The 20,634-nt window shown below is 49.9% G+C and overlaps 1 protein-coding gene across 4 annotated transcripts in view; it reads left to right on the forward strand.

The window, feature by feature from the left end:
* CD276 (CD276 molecule) overlaps nt 1-15,661 on the forward strand; it is a 54,065-nt gene extending 38,404 nt beyond the window's left edge. For 2 of the 4 annotated variants that reach the window (XM_036348505.1, XM_036348504.1), the window contains exons 3-8: nt 5,719-6,057; nt 6,222-6,518; nt 9,867-10,001; nt 11,070-11,111; nt 12,516-12,551; nt 14,249-15,661. In XM_036348505.1, coding sequence (XP_036204398.1) covers nt 5,719-6,057; nt 6,222-6,518; nt 9,867-10,001; nt 11,070-11,111; nt 12,516-12,551; nt 14,249-14,271 — 872 coding nt within the window. In that variant the 3' untranslated portion in view covers nt 14,272-15,661. The other 2 variants (XM_036348509.1, XM_036348512.1) reach the window with 2 other exon arrangements.
* Nucleotides 15,662-20,634: the final 4,973 nt, after the last annotated feature.

The raw sequence follows: 20,634 nt of genomic DNA on the forward strand, positions 1-20,634 counted from the left end.
TGGTATATGCTTCCACTTACTGGTATTTGTGTATTCTTCAGTTTTGTTCTTCAGTGTGTTATAATTTTTTGAGTACAGGTCTTTTACATCCTTGGTTAAATTTATTCCTAGGTATTTTATTCTTTTTGGAGCAATTTTGAATGAAATTGTTTTCTTAGTTTCTCTTTCTGATAGTTCATTATTGGTGTACAAAAATGCAACTGATTTCTGGATATTTTGTATCCTGCTACTTTGCAGAATTTATTTTTCAGTTTTAGTAGTTTTTGTGTGTGGGATCTTTAAGGTTCTCTATATATAGTAATGTGTCATCTGCAAATAATGACAGTTATACTTCCCTAAATTCCTTTCAGGCCCACAAAGCTCTCCCATCCAAATGCTGTGGCCACACCGACAGCTTCCTGATATTATCACATAGTAACCTGGACCTTGACTCAGGGCCTTCGCACCTGCTATTGCCTCTATGTGGCTCTTTGTATGTCAGGCTCTTTATCATTTTTTTAAATTTTATTTTTTAGAGTAATTTTTAATTTTTCAATTACAGTTGATATACAATATCATAATAGTTTCAGGTGTACAACATAGTGATTAGACATTAATATAACTTATAAGGTGATCAACCCCATAAATCTAGTACACTTCTAACACCATAAATTTATTACAATATTATTGGCTGTATTCCCTATTATGTATTTTACATCCCCGTGACTATTTTGTGATTACTAATTTGTACTTCTTTATCCCTTCCTCTTTCACACCCAGCCTTCCAAACCCCCTACCATCTGCAACCATCAAAATGTCTGTTCCTATCTATGAGTCTGTGTTTTGCATGTTCGTTGATTTTGTTTTTTAGATTCCACATGTAAGTGAAATCATGTGGTATTTGTCTTCCTCTGAGTTATTTCACTTAGAATAATACTTTCTAGGTCCATCCATGTTGTCACAAATGTTAAGATTTCATTCATTTTTATGGCTGAGTCATAGTTCATTGTATGTATGTACCACTTCTTTATCCATTCATCTATTGATGGACACTTAGGTTGCTTCCATATCTTAACTATCCCATATAATAAAAGGCTAGTATTCAAATAGACCAAACGACAGAACAACTGAACAACTGGTCGCTATGACGTGTGCTAACCACCAGGGGGCACATGCAGAACATGGTGAGTGACAGCAGCAGGCAGCAGAGTGTGGAATATGGTGGGTATCGGCCGAAGCAGGATGGTGGAGCAGGTGAGCAGAGGCATCAGACCAAGGCGGGGCACCAGTTGCTGTCATCGGGGCGAGCCTCTGGTGGTTACTGAAAATTCTTTGCTCCCACACTCCATGGTCCTGCCTGGTGCTCACACCTGCTACCGGCACTGGCCCTGCTCACACCTGCTGCCAGTGTTGGAGCTGCTGTTCGCACCCGCTGCCGGCACTGGCCCCGATCACTGGGCGTCGTCAGCGGGTGCAAGTGGTGGCTGCCGGCCCTGATCGCCCCTCAGGGCTTCTCCACCTCCCCCTGCTCCTGAGGGGCAATCGGGGCCGGCAGCCGCTGCTTGCACCTGATGCCGGCGATGGCCCCGCTTGCACCCGAAGCTGGCGCCCAGCACCAGTCCCAATCGCTGGGCACCATCAGCAGGTGTGAGTGGTGGCTGCAGGCCCTGATCGCCCCTGAGGGGTTCTCCACCTCCCCCTACTCCTCCGATCCGGGCAGCAGCTGCCACTTGCACACACTGACAGCGCCGGCCCTGCTTGCACCCACTGCTGATGCTGGCCCCAATTGCTCTGTGTCCTCAGTGTGTGGGAGTGGCAGCGGCGGGAGCGGGGCTGCTGGCAGACAGGGGACTGGGATCCACCATGGGAGGGGCCAGGTGGGGGTGCAGAGGACGGGCCAAGACCTGCCCCTATGCCCACTGCAGCCTCAAGGGCCACAGTTCCTTTCAAGGTGCACTAATTTGTGCACTGGGCCCCTAGTTGCTAATAATGCTGCAATGAACATAGGGGTGCATATGTCTTTTTGAATTAGTGTTTTCAATCTCTTCGGATAAATACCCAAAAGTGGAATTGCTGGGTCCTTCTTTGTCTTTTGTTATAGCCTTTGTTTTATTTTTTTTATTTTTTATTTATTTATTTTTTTAAAATATATTTTATTGATTTTTTACAGAGAGGAAGGGAGAGAGTTAGAGAGTTAGAAACATCGATGAGAGAGAGACATCGATCAGTTGCCTCCTGCACATCTCCCACTGGGGATATGCCCGCAACCCAGGTACATGCCCTTGACCGGAATCGAACCTGGGACCTTTCAGTCCGCAGGCCGACGCTCTATCCACTGAGCCAAACCGGTTTCGGCTGTTTTAATGTCTATTTTGTCTGGTATAAGTATTGCTGCCCCAGCTTTTTTATTTCAATTCCATTTTCATGAAATATCTTATTCCATCTCTTTTTTCAGTGTGTGTGTGTGTGTGTGTGTGTGTGTGTGTCTTTTGATCTGACGTAAGTTTCTTGTAGGCAGCATATATAAGGGTCTTTTTTTCTTTTCTTTCTTTTTTTTGTGTTAATCCTCACCTGAGGATATTTTTCCCATTGAATTTTAGAGAGGGTAGAATGGAGGGAGGGAGAGGGAGAGAGAGAGAAAAACATCGATGTGAGAGAGACATGTGCCCTGACTGGGAATGGGGATCGAATCTGCAACCCTTTGGGACATGGGCCAATGCTCTAACCACTGAGCTCACCAGCCAGGACGAGGGTCTTGTTTTCTTATCTATTCAGCCACCCTATGTCTTACCATTGAAGCATTTAATACATTTATATTTAAAGTAATTGTTGATAGATATGTAGTTATTGCCATATTATTATTCATGCTTTTTGTTGTTAATCTTCTCCTAAGGATATTTTTTCCATTGATTTTTTAGAGAGAGTGGAAGGGAGGAGGAGAAAAACAGAGAGAAACATCAGTGTGAGAGAGACACATCAATTGGTTGCCTCCTGCACTCACCCTGATGGGGACTGGGGATGGAGTCTGCAACCAAGGTACATGCCCTTGACTGGAATTGAATCTGTGACCTTCAGTCCTCAGGCTGATGCTCTAACCACTGAGAAAAACTGGCTAGGCTTATCATTCATACTTTTGATCTTTTTTTCTTCATGAAGGCCCTTTAATATTTCATGTAATATTGGTTTGGTGGTGATGAACTCTGTTAGCTTTTCTTGTCTGGGAAGCTCTTTATCCTTTGATTCTAAGTGATAGCTTTGCTGGGTAGAGTAATCTTAGTTTTAGGTTCTTGTTTTTCATCACTTTGAATATTTTCGGCCAATTCCTTCAGGCCTGCAAAGTTTCTGTTGAGAAATCAGCTGACAGACTTATGGAAGCTCCCTTGTAAGTAACTCTCTGTTTTTTTTCTTGCTGCTCTTAAGATTTTCTCTTTGTCTTTAACCTTTGGGATTTTAATTATGATGGGCTTTGGTGTCAGCCTATTGGGTTTATCTTATTTGGGACTCTCTGTGCTTCCTAGTCTTGTATGTCTATTTCCTTCTCCAGTTAGGGAATTTTTTCTGTCATTGCTTCCTCTCTTTTCCTTCTGGGGCCTCTCTGCTGTGGATGTTGATACATTTGATGTTGTCCCAGAGGTCCCTTAAACTATCCTAATTTTTTAAATTCTTTTTTTCTTTTTGCTATTCTGATTGGGTGTTTTCTGCTACTTTATCCTCCAAATTGCTGATTTGATTCTCTGCTTCTTCTACTCTACTGTTGCTTCCCTTTAATATATTCTTCATTTCAGTTAGTGTATTCTTCATTTCTAACTGCTTTATGTTTTCTATCTTCATTTTTATGTCTCTTATTTCGTTGTTGAAGTCATTACTGAGATCATTGACCATATAACCAGTGTTTTGAATTCTGCATCTGGTAGATTGCTTGTCTCCATTGTGTTTAGTTCTTTTATAGAGTTTTGGTCTGTTATTTCATTTGGGATTGTTTCTTTGTATCCTTATTTTGGACGGCTCCCTGTGTTGGTTTCTATTTATTAGGTAGAGCTGCTATGCCTTCTGGCCTTGGTAGAGTGGTCTTTGTAGTAGGTGTCCTGTGGGGCCCAGTGGCACATTCTCTGTGGTCACCTGAGCCAGGTGCTCCAGGTGTGTCCATTGTGTGGATTGTGTGTGCCCTTCTCTGTAGTTGAGCCCTGATTGCTATTGGCATGTCTGTGGGAGGGATTGACACTTATGCTGACTGGCTAAGGACTGGCTATGAGTACAGTGGAAGAACTGTTATGCAGGGGTTTACCCTACAGAACAGGATTGCTTTAGTGGGACTCCGGTGTGTCAGGCTGTTTTTCATTTCCTTTAAATCTCAGCTTAATAGCTCTAAGAATGTGCCTCACTACCATATTTAAAAGTATGGGCACTTTTTTCTTTCTGTGCAAGCTAATCATGTTTAAGAAAAGAAAAAAACACTTGTGATCCTTTCTCATCCAGAGAAAACCACTAATAACACTACAGTGCATACTTTTTTAGACTCCCCTTTCTAATTTATAAAGATAATACTAGAGGCCTGGTGCACGAAATTCATGCAGGGAGTGGGGGTCTCTCAGCCCGACCCACACCCTCTCACAATCTGGGACATCTCTCTCGCAATCTGGGACCACTGGCTCCTAACCGCTCACCTGCCTAATCACCTCAACCACTCTGCCTGCCTGCCTGATCGCCCCTAACTGCCTCTACCTTGGCCCCAACCACTGTGGCTTCATCCAGGACATCCGGAATGACATCCAGAAGGTCGTTTGGCTGTCTGGTCTAATTAGCATATTACACTTTTATTATTATAGATATACTCATAGGAAAATGAAACCAGAATAGATAGCTGTTAAGTACCTGCCAGTTGTTTGAAAAGCTACCACTGTACTTTCTAATTCATTGACATGTTTTCTTCCTTCCTATTCCTAATCACATGCTAATAAGGATTTGTGTGCTAGTGTGTTCCTCTCTTCTATTAAAATGTCAGCTCTGTATAGGTGTGACTTTGGTCCCATTTTCTTACATTCCTAACTCTTACACTTGGCAAATAGTAGGTGCTTACTGTATTTGTGTTGATTGAACGAGGATTGCAGCCAGTAAACTTACTTTAGGTCTCAGGCCTCAGAGAACAGGTGTATGGGGCTTGGGATTAACCCTGAAGGAGAAGGGGACTAGAGAGGCCCAGCGTGTCTCCACCCACCTGACCACCCTGCCCCACTGACTCTGCCCCCAGGCCCCGCCTTGGAGATACAGGTCCCCACTAATCATGTTTATTTAAGAAAAGAAAAAAGCAGGGTGGGTAGTGCTAAGGGGTGAGGGCGATGGTAACAGGCTTCTCTGCTCTCTAGATCTCTTGACTCAGGACCCTGGAGACTTCTGGAAGGATGGGGAAGCGTTCAGCTCTCAGCAGGGATGAAGGAAAGGGGAGGGAAATGAGGCCCAGCTGGGAGGAGAGGTTTGCTAGGGCCAGAGGCAGCCCAAGTCTGGCCCCCAGAATGGACCTTGTCAGACCAAGGCCAACCTGCTATGATTTCTGTCAGAAGATGCGGGAGACTCTATGTCTGGGAGTCCTGCTGCTCGATCTGCTTTTGGGTGTGGGGAGAAAATGGGAAAGTGGAACGGGGCCTGGGGTTGATTGGGGAGGAGGTGTGGGAGGCTGCAGGGTGGTAGCATGGAGTGTTGCTACTCCTACTCACTACCCTGCTCCTCCAACCTCGCCTTCAGGCGCAGTAGAGGTCCAGGTCCCTGAAGACCCCGTGGTGGCCCTGCTGGGTACCGATGCTACACTGCGCTGCTCCTTCTCACCGGAGCCCGGCTTCAGCCTGGAGCAGCTCAATCTCATCTGGCAGCTGACAGACACCAAACAGCTGGTGCACAGCTTCACGCAGGGCCAGGACCAGGGCAGCGCCTATGCCAACCGCACCACGCTCTTCCCTGACCTACTGGCTCAGGGCAACGCGTCCCTGAGGCTTCAGAGTGTTCGTGTGGCTGATGAGGGCAGCTTCACCTGCTTCGTGAGCATCCGAGACTTCGGCAGCGCTGCGGTCAGCCTGCAGGTGGCAGGTGAGCACCAGAAGGGGACGCCCTCCCCCTGAGTCACCCCTCTCACTTCCCTCCTTACCCACTGCCCAGTGCTGACCCCTGTTACAGCCCCAGGCACCTTGTTCCTCCACTGTGCCCCCTCTGTCCTTGCCTTATCTTGACCTCTACCCTTTGCCTCCCTCAAGCCCCCTACTCGAAGCCCAGCATGACCTTGGAGCCCAACAAGGACCTGCAGCCTGGGGATGTAGTGACCATCATGTGCTCCAGCTACCAGGGCTACCCTGAGGCCGAGGTGTTCTGGCAGGATGGGCAGGGTGTGCCTTTGTCGGGCAATGTGACCACATCGCAGATGGCCAATGAGCAGGGTTTGTTTGACGTGCGCAGTGTTCTGAGAGTGGTGCTGGGTGCTAATGGCACCTACAGCTGCCTGGTGCGCAACCCCGTGCTGCAGCAGGACGCTCACGGCTCCGTCACCATCACAGGTAGGGGACTGACGAACTGCTGGGGAGGATGGAGGAGCCACCCCCTCTTTTCTAGATGCTGGGCTGGAATTTAGATAGGTTTGGATGTTCAGAAGACTTGAAAAACCATTTTCATACATTTTAGGTGTCTCAGATTCTCTCCCAAGAAGCCCTTAAGGGACTTGCCTTAATGAACTGGTATGAGGCATTTGTAATGTTTACTGTCCTAGCAGCACCTTAGGTGGCACTTATGCTTCTTATACAGGGAACCAAGTACTTGCCTGGAATATGAGGTGTGGTTGGGAGTTCTGGGGCAGCTCCAAGGCATGGTCCCAGCACCTGGCGAGGAAGTGTTTTCTTATGGGAACTTCTCTGGCTGATGGGAAGGCTTTGCTGCGTCCATGGGTGCCATTTGATTCTGAGACCCTGAGAGACAGCTGAGCTTCTACAGGTGGTCAGCCCCAGCAAGCCATCAATGTCAGCTCTTCTATAATTGCACTCGCAACCCAGGCAGCAGTCAGAATGGCTGGGGCTCTCTCTGCTGCTCCTATGTGGTCAAATACTAGGTTGATCTCACAATCTCTGGTTTGGGGGGTCCTAGCACAGACACCCTTTCTCTTCCTTGAATGCCCACCTTCGTGGGCATCCCTTGTGCCTGGAGATGTGAAGCAGCCTCAGGCCAAGGGAAGCAGTCTCTGTCTGTGTTTGGATCCCAGTCTGGCTCCTCAGTTCCTCCCAATGAGCCAACTGACCTTTCCAGGGGCCTCCCCACGAATCTGGGTCAGGACAGCAGGTTATGCCCTCTTTTTCTTTCTATGACTTCCACTCAACCCCCCAGCCCACCCATGTCCCGACCTGCACCTGGTCCTCAGTTTCTGCACAAGCCTCAGAATTCACTGACTTATTCTGTCTCTTCTCACAGGCGGACCTGGACCTTCCAAGGCCTTTACTTGTCTTCTAGGCATTCAGGCTCACTCCTCCTTCTCTTTCAGGTGTTTCCTTCTGTCAAGGCTGTGTTTCCCCTGCCCACCCACCCAAGATGGACCCCACCCTATTCCTGGGGACCCCCTGGGCTGGTGATCTTTGTGGAGAAGTCACTGCCCCAGGCTTTTGGATGTTCTGAGGGGTCTCCTTGGCCTATTAAAGAACAGCATATTTTCTGGTGTGTTTGTAAGAAAGAGTAAAAACTATCAGACAGTGAGATTGACTGGAGTGGTCGAGAGAAGTCTCCAGGGACTGGTGAGCGTTGAGAGGCCTTGGCAGATTGGTGGGCTTCCTGGCAATTTGCACACGGGCTGAGATGGGCATTGCCGCGCTGTGCAAAAAGGGCTTGTCAGTCAAATGTAATTGCAGGGAGAATGTTTACCCACCAAAGACCAAGATCTTTACTTAAAACTTTAGTAACTAACATTTGAAGTGCTTTCATTTGGATGAGGAAACTGAAGCCCTGAGGGAAGAGAGGACTTTCCCCAGGCCACAGACCAGCGCAGTGGCTCTGGCTCTTCTGGGGGTCAGGCACCTCTTTAAAAATTGGATAAATGATAAATGCAATAGCTTGTATTTAAATTTTGAGGGTGCGTGACCCCTCTAAATTCATGCCTGGGGGGTCTGTCGACCTTGGCTCCAGCACCCTCCAGTGAGCAGATGAACCAGGACCAGAATTCAACTCTTAGCCTTTCAGTCTAATTTTCTCTCCTCCCCGCCACCCAGCCTCCTGTTTTTGTTAGAGCAGGTCTGGCCTACTTTGGAGCCTTTGGCCTGTATTTCACTTCGGGCAGCTTTGTGCCTGTAAAACATTCTGGGATTGAAACTTGCAGCCCTCCAGCCTAGTCTCTCCCACACCGGCCGGAGGTGAGTGAAGCTCAGTGGGCTTTGTGGAGCAGGCACTGTATGGGGAGCCAGAAGACAATGGTCTGAGCCCTGCTCTGTCCTTTACCAGTTGAATGAGGGCAAGTTTGACCTGTGTTCTAGGCACCAGCCTACGATGAACACAGAGAGAGCCTCCCTCCCCCTGGGCATTTCTTTGACTCTTCTCTATCATCGCTGCAGGAGCCCCACCCTGGGCTCCCCAGGGGTTTCATGGACTGGCCCTCCTGACTCCTCATATCAACGGCTGTCCTCTCCTGCTTATCAGGTGATGGGTCCCTCTGCTTCCTATGTCCAGACCAGCAGCTTTGCCAGCCATGCCAGCTGAAGGTGGCATCTGCCTCAAATGCCTGTGTCTGTGCCAGGGCCTCCACTGATTGAGGGCTGAGGACTGAAGACACTGCTCTCAGCACAGCTGGTGTGTCCTCCAGGAGCCACTGGGCCCCGGCTGCTAATGCCCGGTGCTCGTGTCCTCCAGAGAGCACAGGAAGGCAGCACTGTCTTTGGTTAGATTTGTTGTCCCCGAGCCTTCTACCCTGGAGCCAGCAGGAATCCAGGGCCTGGGCTGGAGGATGGCATGCTCAGAACAACTGCTGGCCCTGACCCAGGTGTGGGCACTTCAGCTCCTTCCATCTGCCGTGAGAGAGTTCACAGAAGGACCCTCAGCATTTCACAGAGAGATGCCCATGGCAAGCTCCTCACTCTAGCGCCCTCAGTGCACATCCTCATTGACATGCAGGATCTGAAGACACTTTCCGTAAAGGGCTGGATAATAAATATTTTAGGCTTTATGGGCCACATAGCATCTCTTACTGCTGCTGCTTTCCCACTTCCTTCTGTTCTTCTCTTTCCATTTCTTGGCAACCCTTTATAAAAATTATCTCACAGGCTATACAAACACAGGTCACAGGCCAGATTTAACTGACAGGCCTTAGTTTGCTGACTCCTGATTTGTAGGGTGGGGAATATCACTAGGTGGGGCTGCGATAGTCAGGGAAGGCCTCCTGAGGAGGTGGACTTAAGGTAGGTGGAGAGCTTGGGAGCACTTTTAGGTCAGGGAAACTGACAGCAATGTATGGTGGCTGGAGGGAGCCAGTTGTCTCTGCAGAGAAGGGCCAGGACATTGGTTTGGCTGCAGCAGCGGTTCCTATAGTGGAATTAGATACAAAGGAGGGGGAGGGGAAGTAAGTGGCAGCTAGATTATCGAGGTCCTTGAATCCTGTAAAAATGATTGAAGCATTATTCTCAGATCCGCAGGGAGCCATAGAAAGTTCTTGAGCATCATCAACTGAAAACTCTTCAACTCTACCAGGTTGAAGCATGTTCATACCAGCCATGGTCTGTCAGGGTTTGGAGGGTGTATGGGTGAGCAGGGAAAGGGCATGTGCACAGTGTTGGGGCCCAGAGAGGGTGGGAGTCCCCCACGCACCTTGGAGCCAGAGGGTTCTGACTTCATGGCCATGGGGGCCAGAGATGATGATTTCTCCCCACTGCCCCTCCCAGGACAGCCCATGACATTCCCCCCTGAGGCCCTGTGGGTGACCGTGGGACTCTCTGTCTGTCTTGTTGCACTGCTGGTGGCCCTGGCCTTCGTGTGCTGGAGAAAGATCAAACAGAGCTGTGAAGAGGAGAATGCAGGTGAGAGGAGTGTGTGGATGTGCGTGCACATGTCTTTGGGCATGTTGGTGTGCCTGTGACATCAGTATGAGTTTTACTTTCCCCTGACAGAATGAATGTGGGTGTGCCAGTGGGGCTAGATTGTGTGTGTATGACCTTGGGGCTGAATATGTCTTGTGTGTGTGAATAAGTTGAGTCTACCTGTGAGTGTGCAAGTATGGCAGGTTGAATATGTATATGAGTGTGACTGGAAGCAGTGGTAGACGTGTAAGGGTGAAGTGTGAGAAGGTGATGGATGTGTCTGTGAGAATAAATCCCACGAGTGTGACTGTGAGTGAGAGCACAGGTTTAGAAATTTAACATAAGTGTGAATGTTTCATGGGTTTGGGGTCATTATGTGAGGGTGTGTCTGCCTCAGAGGGGGAAGAGCCTGGATCTTCTGCCATTTGCTGGGCTAGGGTCAGTATGAGCAGACTTTGGTGACTGGCAGGTGGTGAGCTGATCTCAGGAGATGGGTGGCTTGACCTTGGTAGGTAAGTTGACTGTGGTGAGTGGTGGGTGAGGAAGTGGACATTGATGAGTGGGTGAGTTGACCCTGGTTGGTGATACAGAGGTTAACAGAGGTTTTCTTGGGTAAACATGAAAGTAATGGTGAGAGATAAAGATGACTCGGTGTCAGGAAGGACAGTAAATATGTGAATGGGGAAGAGGCTGGTCAGTTGACAGATAGATGATGCTTGTGCAGTAGTGCCTGGGTGGGCTGGTGGAAGGATGAGTGGACTGATAGGTGGGTGGGTATACATGTTGGAGGGTGGTGATTGACTGGATTGGTAGGTGAATGGATGAGTAGATGATGGGTTCAGTGGATTGGTGAAGGTGAGTAGCTGGTCCTTGGCAAGATGAGTGGCTGGGAGCCCTTTATCCTGCCCCAGGGCCCTGCTCTGTGATACTTGCTCTAAAGTTCTGACTCTGTATCCAACACTTGACCACGGGTCAGGCCTGTTTCCCATTTACCTGCCTCCTGCACCCCCAGGTGGGGAAGTGCAATGATGGAAATGGGGCTGAGAAAGTTTTTGTTTGCTCTTCCAGGAGTTGAGGATCAGGATGGGGATGGAGAAGGACCTAAGACTGGTAAGTCTAAGCTTGTAGCTGGTCTTATTGGCTGAGGAAAGGACACAGGGACAGGGGAGAGGTCTTCAGGACCTGGAGGAGCCATATTTGCTTGAGGTTGAATGAAGCGTGTCCTGTGAACTGAGGCCTCACCACCCATGTGAGTCTGGTCTCTGCTCAGCATTAGGCTTGGAGGTGGCTCTCCCCTGATTCCTTTCCAGGTGCTGCTTCACCTCACCTGCCTACCTTTACCCATCTGCCAACCAGTCCCACCCCTAGGGACCCTGCACTGTGGAGTCTGGTGGATTCCTAGGGGAGGGAGATAGGGCAGCCTGAGTTTCAGTTCCAGCTCCTGCTCATATAAGCTGAGTGGCCTTGAGCTTTGCTTCTCTGGGCCTTGACCTCCTCATCTTTGAGTCTCAGTTTTCTCATAAGAACTGCCTCCCTTCATTGGGTGTGTGGGTTTGATTAGATGAAGTAATGTCTATAAATGGCCTACTATCATTCCTGGTACCTAGGAAGTGCTCAATACCTTGGAGTCCTGTTACTATGCAGATAGTGTAAGATAGTCCCATTCTGGATACAGGTTAAGTAACTCTGGTAACTCTGCTCCTTTGGGCTTCCATTTCCCATCTGTAAATGTCATCCTGCCTTTGCTCTGATGGCGCCCGAAGCTGGTTTTGGAGCTCTCTGAAGTGACAGGATAGGAAAGAGGTTTGCAAAGGTCCCGGTGCTATGGGGACACAAACTGGGAGCCCAGTGTGGGGTGGGTGCCAACGTGCTGGTATCCCGTGGCCATGGTGCCCTCATTGCCTTCCCTTCTGGCTCCTGGGCTAGGAAAGGCAGGTTCCTGTTGAGCCATCTGGGATGATGCTAGTTGACACCAGTTCCCTCCCCACACCCACAAAACGAAGGGCAAGAAATGGTCACCTGGGACTGCTATAAATTATGCCAATTAATTATCTGCCTTTGGTGTCTGGGTGTGGAGATGGCTCTGGGATCAGGCCTCCTTTTTTCATGCTCAGAGGCAGATGGAGTTGAAAGAAGTGAGAGCAGGAGCTGGTGGCTTAGAGATTTGGTCAGTGTCTGTTCCACATGGTCCTGGGGACTTCCAGGGACACCCGCAACCTCTCTAGCTCCTTACTTCCCTGTGTTTTGGAGTAGATACCACCTCTCTATCTCACTGGAGGGTAGGTAGTTGTTCTCATTCGACTGATGCAGAAAACCGAGGCCTAGAGATGGGAGTGACAAGCCACAGAGTGGAGCTGGGACTTGGGACAGCAGCCTAGGCCCCCTTCCTTGGTGCTATGATGTTTCCCCCACTCTCCTGCCTCCTCCTCCCAGTCCTTCTATCTCTCCACACCACCCTCTACAACACAACTTTCCACAGTTCCTCCTAACTATGTGCTTCTTCCTTTTTTGCAGTCCTGAGGCCTCTAAAACACTCTGAAAACAAAGAAGGTAATGACACTTGGTGCTTGAGATTGTGTGTGTCTGTGCACTTGTGTGTAGGAGGCATGGAGGGTCATGGGGAAGTGATTACACACCTTGCTGGTGACCTGCTCCCCAGAAGAGCAGCCTCCACTCCCCTCGCAACCCCTAGTAGAGCTGCTGGGACCTTGGTTACTCTGCCCTCTGAAGCGTGGGGTCAGACCAAACCTGGGTTCAGCAACCTCGGTACTTAGGTTCTGGCTAGGAAAGAATTCAGAGGCAAGACCCAGCAGTAAGAGAACATTTATTTAGTAAATCATAGAGGTAAAAAAGTAATTCTAAAAGAAATGCACTTAATAAACAAATTGTAGAGGTAAAGGAAGGGCCCTTGGAGCTTGGGAGTGAGGAAGCAAATGGTAAAGTGCCTGGGGCTGGGAGAGGGACAGGGAAGGAGAAGGAAAGGGGAGAGGGAGGAGGGAAAACGAGGGGGACAGGGAGAGAAAGGCAAGGGCATGTTCTCAGAAGGGAGAGCACACTGGGTCCTCCATCCTAAGGGTTTTAAGGGTGGAGAGTTTAGGGGGGTCCCAGGGAAAATCTCAATAGAGTATTCAGCAGCTTTCCAGGTGTCCTTTCAGGGTCTAGGTCTCCACTGATTAGCTGGTGGTGGTCAGGGCAGGGGGTCATTATCCAATGCAGCAGGTCCAGAGGTCAGCCACGGCTGGTTTTGTTGCTTATTTGGGCCTGGAACTGAAATCCAACTGAGGCCTAGATGTTATCTCTAGGGAGGAAAGGTTACGGGATCCAAACCCCATAACCAGCCATATGCTAGGGGAGGAGAAGTCACCCTGGGGGCGAGGTCCCACCTTATGATTGTCCTTTGCTAGGCACCACCCTGGTGACCTTCTGTACCTGGCCTATTGTCCTTGCTCTGCTCATGTCTATCTAACTGCTGATTACAGACCTGAGTGGCTTCCACCTAGAAAATCAAGGTTGGTTGCCAAAGGTTTTGGAGCCTTAGAGTTTTTTCAAGTCACCTTGGTGTCCCTGTTAGGAATTCCTGGATGCTCATCCCTACATTGAGCTTTCCTCTGGGTCTCAGGCTCTGGACTTGCTGGGCAAGCACAGGGGCAGTCCACAGGAGGAGAGCTATTTTCCCGACAGACAGACCCCCAAAGAATGGGAGAGGGAAGGGTGGGGTCACACATGTCCCTCTCCTCCTTCTAAACTCTCCATTCAGGCCAGGAGTAGAGTGAGGCCAGGGCTATGAATCCACGAGGTGCCCTCTACATGGAGACAAGAAGCCAGGGGGAGGAAGGTTTCCCACAGCATGGCTGCTAGGGATATTGGCGTGGGAAAGAGAAGCTGGAAAGGGTTTCCTACTGGTGGACAGAAGAGATGGGAAGGGAAAAGTGTGCCAGGCAGAGGGGCCAGTGGGAGGGAAGTGTTTGAGTTGAGCGGACCCATGGGGATTGGTGAGGACTAAGCAGTCTCCCTCAGGCGCCCTGGTGGTCTGTCTGATGGCCAACTCCGGTGTTTGTGTCTTTCTGGGCCGTGGGGCAGCGCTTAGTGCTGGGGACAGCTAGCTGGAACTCTGTGGCCACTCCCACACACACTGCCCGCTCTGAAGTATGTGACCATGTGCCTGGGCTTCTGGCACTCTCCCAAGAGTAGAACTCAGGCACTTAATGCTCCTCCCCCCCTTTTTTTCTTCCCATCATGAAATTTAGGTGATGGACCAGAAATAGTCTGACCAAAGGATCAGGGAGCTGCTGCCCTTGCCTTGGGCCCCCCCTCTGCCTGCACTGGGGCCTCTGTGTGAGCCCTGGGCTGGGGCTTCCTTGCCCCCAACAGATGGCTCCCATCCTGGCGAAGCTACTCATTCTGCAGAGGATGCGATACAAGACCACTTACAGCCTCATTTCGCCAATGGACACGACTCCCAAGTCATCCTGCTGCCTTATTTCTTATGGACACAATACACAGACCCCACCACCTTGTTTCTCCAATGGATACGCCACATGGACCATCTGGCTGCCTTTTTCTCTAGAGCACTCAGCATTCAGACTGACCCTCTGTCGTGTTTCTCCAAAGACACGATACATAGTCACTCCTCGCCTTGTTTTTCCAGTGGCCCTGATACACTAGCTCTCACTTCTCAGACTTCCTCCTACCTGCCTGTAACCCATATCCTCAGATGGGGCACTGTAGCCTCAGTATCTGTCGCCTTGAGTCCAGCGGTGTCTCCTCTTGCTTTCTCCCACGCTGGCCCCAAGGCCGGCCTTTCCCTCCTCCACTGAGTGAACACAGGTCCCCTCCCAGGCATGCAGAGGTAACGGTGCACGTGCTGGAACACGTACAGGCTCCCCCTGGGCCGGTCTCTTCCAAGGTGCCCTGGTCTATGCCCTGTGAGCCCCCCTCTGCCCACCATCCCCGCGGGAAGCACGTGCTGGTCACACTGGGTCCTGGGGATCAGCTACTGTTCCTTTGCTTATTCATTCAAGTAATGTTCCCTGGGCACCATGGGGTTGGCACTGTGTTAGGTGTGGGGAACCCTCCCTGAGAAGACAAGCTGCTTCCTCAAGGACTTGCCCTTCAGCTGCAACCCTGTGAGGAAATAGCAGTTCATGAGAGGGGCTCCTGCCTTCTCCCTGCTGTACCCCTCTGCTGTGCCCCCAGCTACCTAGGCACCTCACCCCATCCCATCTCTGGTTCTTACTCAGAGTGGCAGGAGGTGGGTAGAAATCTGGAGAAAGGGATGGTACCTCTTCACTCCAACTGGTGAGAAGCTGATGGTTCCCAAAGTGTCTTTTCAGGGTGAGCAGGTGGTCAGCCAGGCAAGACCAAACAGACCCCAAGAGCCCAGCAAGAAGGATGCCTGGGGCCTCAGCCAGGGGTACAGCCCCTCCTCCCTTCCCCCCACCATGGTGCTATTCTGGGACTGGGCAGACATTTCCTGGCCTCTCTTTGGCCAGCCCCCAGCCTCTGGTAGAATGAACTTCTGATGTTCTCCCACTGACATAGCTCCCTTCACCAACAGTGAAGACATGGGATTTCTAATTTAAATGTGGGACTCTCAGGAATTTCATAAACTGGGGGGAGGGAGGGAGGTACTTGGGGGAAAATAAATGCCTTTGTAGAAAGCTTTTTCTCTGTGAAGTGCATGGAATAGGGCCGGGTCAGGACTCAGCAGGAAGGGTTCCTTCCTGGACATCACAGCTGGACCTCCTTTCACCATCCTTCAGCACTCGGTGTCGGGAGCCATGTCGCCCCTCCCTGGCCTCAGTTTCTCTCTTGGTAAAGTGAAGTTGGCCATGTAGAAAGGCCCTTTGGTTACTGTATGGGGCTCCACTCACTCCTAAAACACCCCATAAAGAAGACTCTGACCCCAGGTTTGTTTAGGGCTTCTGCGAATACCCCATTTTGCAGATGGGGAAGCTGAGACCCAGTGAGAAGCTGGTACCAGGAAAGGAGTTCTGCGTGCTATTCTTTTTAATAAAATTTTATCATTATTATTGGCTTTGGGAGAGAAAGGGAGAGGAAGAGATAGAAACATTGATGAGAGAGAGACATCGATCGACTGTCTCCTGCACGCCCCTCACTGGGGATCGAGCCCAAACCTGGCCATGTGCCCTAACAGGGAATGGAACCAGTGACCTCTTGGTTCATGGGTCAACACTCAACCACTGAGCAACACTGGACTCCGTGGGCCTGTGACCTGGAGCAAGGTGTTCGCTTCCTTGGGCCTTCTTTTCTTATGTGAAAAGTAGGCCTGAGGTTCTCACCACTTTCCACCTCCGAAGACTGAGAAGGAGGGTGAGCATGGCAGGCTCACGGGCGTCCAGAGAACCAGCTTCAGGCCGCAGGCGCTTGCAGGGTGCTCGTGCCCCTTTCCCTGGAGCACGGAGTCTCAGCGCTAGCCTGCCCGTTGGTCCCAGAGCCCCGCAGGCCTTGGGGCAGCAGCAGGAGCCAGGGCTGAGGGTCGGGACACTTGAATTTGGTTCCTGGCTCCACTACTAACCTGTGACCAAGTCGTCATACTTCTGAGCCTTAATGTTCTTACCTATTAAGTAGGGGGATGAGTCCTGTTCTGAAAGCATGTGACATTCTTTGCTAACTGGAGCACTTGTTATAAAGTAGGAGGTCCCGGGAGCGATAGGGTCACCTTGCCTGAAGTCCCACCACTGGTTTAGAACCAAAAGGTCCATGAGAGTCTCTGCCTTTGCTTCCCCCATCCACCACCTCGGCTTTGCTCACATCACTGGGCTTCAGCCCCATCATAAGGTGGGATGACAGTCGTTCATTTCATAGGATTGTTGTGAGGATTGGACAGGCAGTGGGTAAGAAGACACTGCAAACTATAAAGTACTGGGCACATAGTAGGGCTTATCTTTCTTTTCCTGCAGTCGAGGTTGTACACTCTTGCTCCCTAGGTGACTTTGTGGCCCCAAACAAGCTGACTGAATCAGTTTGTCCATCTGTAAAACAGGTATGATTACCAGTGCTTTTCCTTTCTAACAGGGCAGGTTAAGGCTTAGAGATGACACTGTATTAAGTGCTTCTAGGAGTGACCTAGCAGGTAAGAGACTTGCCTGGGGGAGCGGGGGGCGGGGGAGAGGGGCTGAGGAAGGTGGCCACTAAGTTCCCTGTGACAAGTACCCAGAGAGCAGTATTTTTAGCTGCGCTTACTGGGCAAAGCTCCAACTCCTGCATTTTAATGGAGAAATAATTCTCACAGTGCGTCAAGCTGTAGCCTGCAGGTGTCACATCCATATTAAAAAGAGGACAGAGCAAGGGTTCATTTGCCTGGCTTGAGGTGTGACTGGAATTCAACTCCAGGACCATTTGTAACCAAGGCTGTGAAGACCAATTAGCATATCTGACCACTCCAAGGAGGGACAAGGGACGAGACTGGTGGGAGTGAAAACAGCATGGCTAGGGGCCTTGAGTCACCCTGTCTTTCTCTACCTGCCTCTTTCCTCCTTCAGAGTGCTCTGCTTCTATTCACAGGCGTGAATGGTGCTTTCCAAGAGTTCTGCTCAGGGGTAGGCCCCTGACCGTGCTCACCCCAGGAGGCAGTTGTTGAGTGGGATGCTGATCCTTCTGGGCCAATGAGCAGAGACCATGGCTGATCTGAGTGGGGCAATGTCCACATATCCTGTTGCAAAGCCCAAGTATTAAACTGAGATATGGAGCCAAAGTTTGCCTCAAGTAGCCAAACCCCAAGCCGCCAAGGGCAGGGAACCCACAGAGAAGCTGGAGGCTGACATGAAGTGAGGAGGCAGAATGGATTGGGGTGGGGAGCAGCAGATCCAAATGCAAGCAAAAGGGAAATGTGTAAAGTGCTTGTCCTCACCTCCAGTCCCCTACTCAGAGGGAAGCACTATTAAGGGTTTGCTGTCCTTCCAGACTTTTCCCCAGGTTACACATTTACAAAAATAAAGTCAGACATACTATTCTGCAACTTTTGTTGTTTTTTTCTTTACCCAAGTTAGTTCTTCTGTTTCTTTACTTTTTAAATGAGGTGTAACATACATCTAGTGTTTAAAAGACACTAGTTCTCAGTGTATAGCTCCATAAATTTTCACACAAGTATCTCTACCCATGCAACCATCATCCAGGTCAAGATATAAAACACTTTTAGAATCCAGAAAGTTCCCCAGAGCCCCTTTGTTATGCAAAGAGCCAAGGTCTGAGAAAACCTGGGGGTATTGCTTGTGGATTTTAAAGAAATAACGCAGAAGCCTAGCTGTGAAAGACACGGGTTTACTGCGTGGGCACGGGTGGTGGCTGAGCAGTGTGGTCTGCGGCACAGGGCTCGCAGCACACGGCTGTGTAGAGGGTAGGGAACAACAAACGGCATAGGCCCGCGCTCGCACACAGCTGTGGGAGACCGGAGCGCTAGCTGTTTCTCTACACTTGTTCACAGCCCAGGCAGTTTCTCTTTGGCAGTTTCTTGATGGAGGAGCTGGCCAGGCTCCCAAGGTCGGTCCCAGTCTGCTTACTGATGGCCTTCATCATATTCCCACAGGGTGGCAGGGGGGAGTTGGAGCTTGGGAAGGGGTGGGCCCATGTTCTCACATACACACATGCTTCCCAGTCAATGGCCCCACCAGAGATATTATTCTGGCTGCTTTCACCACAGATTCATTGTGCTTGTTCTTTAACTTCATATAAGTGGAATCCTATAGTTTCCTCTTTCAGAGTTCTCTGCTTCTGGCTAGCGCCCCTGGTGCATGTACATGAAATATTTAGCAATGATCTCAACCATTGGCACCAGGTACCTCTATTCTTAAAAACCTAAGTGATTCTAATGTGCAGCCAGGGTTAAAAACCACTGGATTAATGGGATCCAGAGCTGTATCTAGAATAATATATTCTATTTTGTGTCTAGCTTCTTGCAAAGAGCTCCTCATTCTATTTAAATTATTACATAGTATCTGATGGTACTACTGTTCTGGAATGTATTTTGCCAGTTCGTATATCTAGTTTGGATATAAACAATGTGGACTTATGCTAGAGTTTCTACAGTATGGAGCCCATTAAGTGGAAACTTGGGGTCACAGGCCTGTGCATTTCAAATGTTGGTAGAGTTACCAATTGTTTGGGCTGCCTTTATAGCCAGTCCCTGTGGCAGCAAGAACCTGCAAGCAAAGAATATTTAGGCCACCAGCAAAACTGATTCTAGGCGGGACAGGAAGGCTGCTGGCAATTCCCACCCTAGCTGGTCAGGGATGGAACCTAACTCAGCAGTGGATGGGCCTGTGATCATCTCTTCCTCTCCCACCTACTCTGGACTGCTTTCCCCTTCAGCATCTGCCTGTGGCCACGGCCACCTCTGTTCCCGGGAAGCTATCTTCCCATTCCTGGGACCCCAGTCCTGGAGGGGAGTATGTCTGCCTCCTGCTGGATGAAGTGGTCTGAGCGTGTGCTGGGGCTGGGCTGAGCCCTGCATCCTACACTTGGAACACCTGACCATAATGGATGGAGGCGGTTCATCAGCACCTCGCTGGGTGTAGGTGCCTCGGGGCAAGTTAAATCTGCTCTTGTGTCTGAGGATGTTCCTAACCTGCCATTTGGTTCCACCAGCTCCAGGTAATTATGATGACATTATTTCACCGCTAATGAGGTGGTGCTTGTTAGAGCATTGGAAACCCTGGGTCTCATGGGGCAAACAGCGTGCCCGTGTCTTTTGTCCTCAGCCTTTCCCCAGCATCTGAGCAGCAAAATAGCCCCCTCCCCTCAACCTTCCTCAGCTGATGTGATTTCTCCACCCCCACTGCCATCCTCTGGACATGTTGGTTTCATCACTGTCTTTTTAGAGTGAGGCCCTGGCATGGATTGTAATATTTCAGGTCATAACAGAGTAGTCTCTCACCTCCCTGATCCTGAGTATTATGCTCCTAGTGATACTGCTCTGGATCCCATTAATCCAGTGGTTTTTAACCCTGGCTGCACATTAGAATCACTTAGGAGGCTTTTAAGAATAGAAGTACCTGGGCTCCCTCCCTAGAAGTTCTGGTGCAGTTGGTTGAGATCATTGCTAAATATTTCATGTGCACACACCAGGGGCTCTAGCCAGCCTTACAAGTTAATGTAAAATAAGATTCAGAGGACAACCCTGAGGAGAGATCTTTGAGACCAGGCACCTGAGATAAGCCAGCTCTTCTAAATGATCACTGAATCAGTGTCTGATAGCACTACTGTTCTATCAGATTTGCTGCTCAGATGTTGGGGAAAGGCTGAGGACACAAGAGGTGTTTGTTTTCTCACTAAAGGATGCACAGAAAATACAGGTGCAAGAAAGGTTGAGGGACAAGACCATGGTTAGATTGGAGAAGCGGGGGGAGGGGGAGCACTCCCTGTGTTGTCTGGCCCAGGAGAGAGCAGGAACCCTGAGTCCCATCCCTTGGTCAGACCAGGTATGTAGGCTCTGGTAGAGTGAGGAAGGATAGCTTGGACAATGGCTCAGTCCTTTTCAGTTCAGTACAGGAAATGAGGGGCCTTCCCCCACTTTCTCCCTGTGTCTCTCTCTCTTTTGTCACCCCCAGTCCTCCAGATGTGCACAGCCTGTGGCTGGTTCTGGCTCCCTCCCATCCTCCCTCTAGCACCATGT

The sequence above is a fragment of the Myotis myotis genome, unplaced genomic scaffold (assembly GCF_014108235.1).
Source record: "Myotis myotis isolate mMyoMyo1 unplaced genomic scaffold, mMyoMyo1.p scaffold_m19_p_1, whole genome shotgun sequence".
NCBI lineage: Eukaryota > Metazoa > Chordata > Mammalia > Chiroptera > Vespertilionidae > Myotis > Myotis myotis.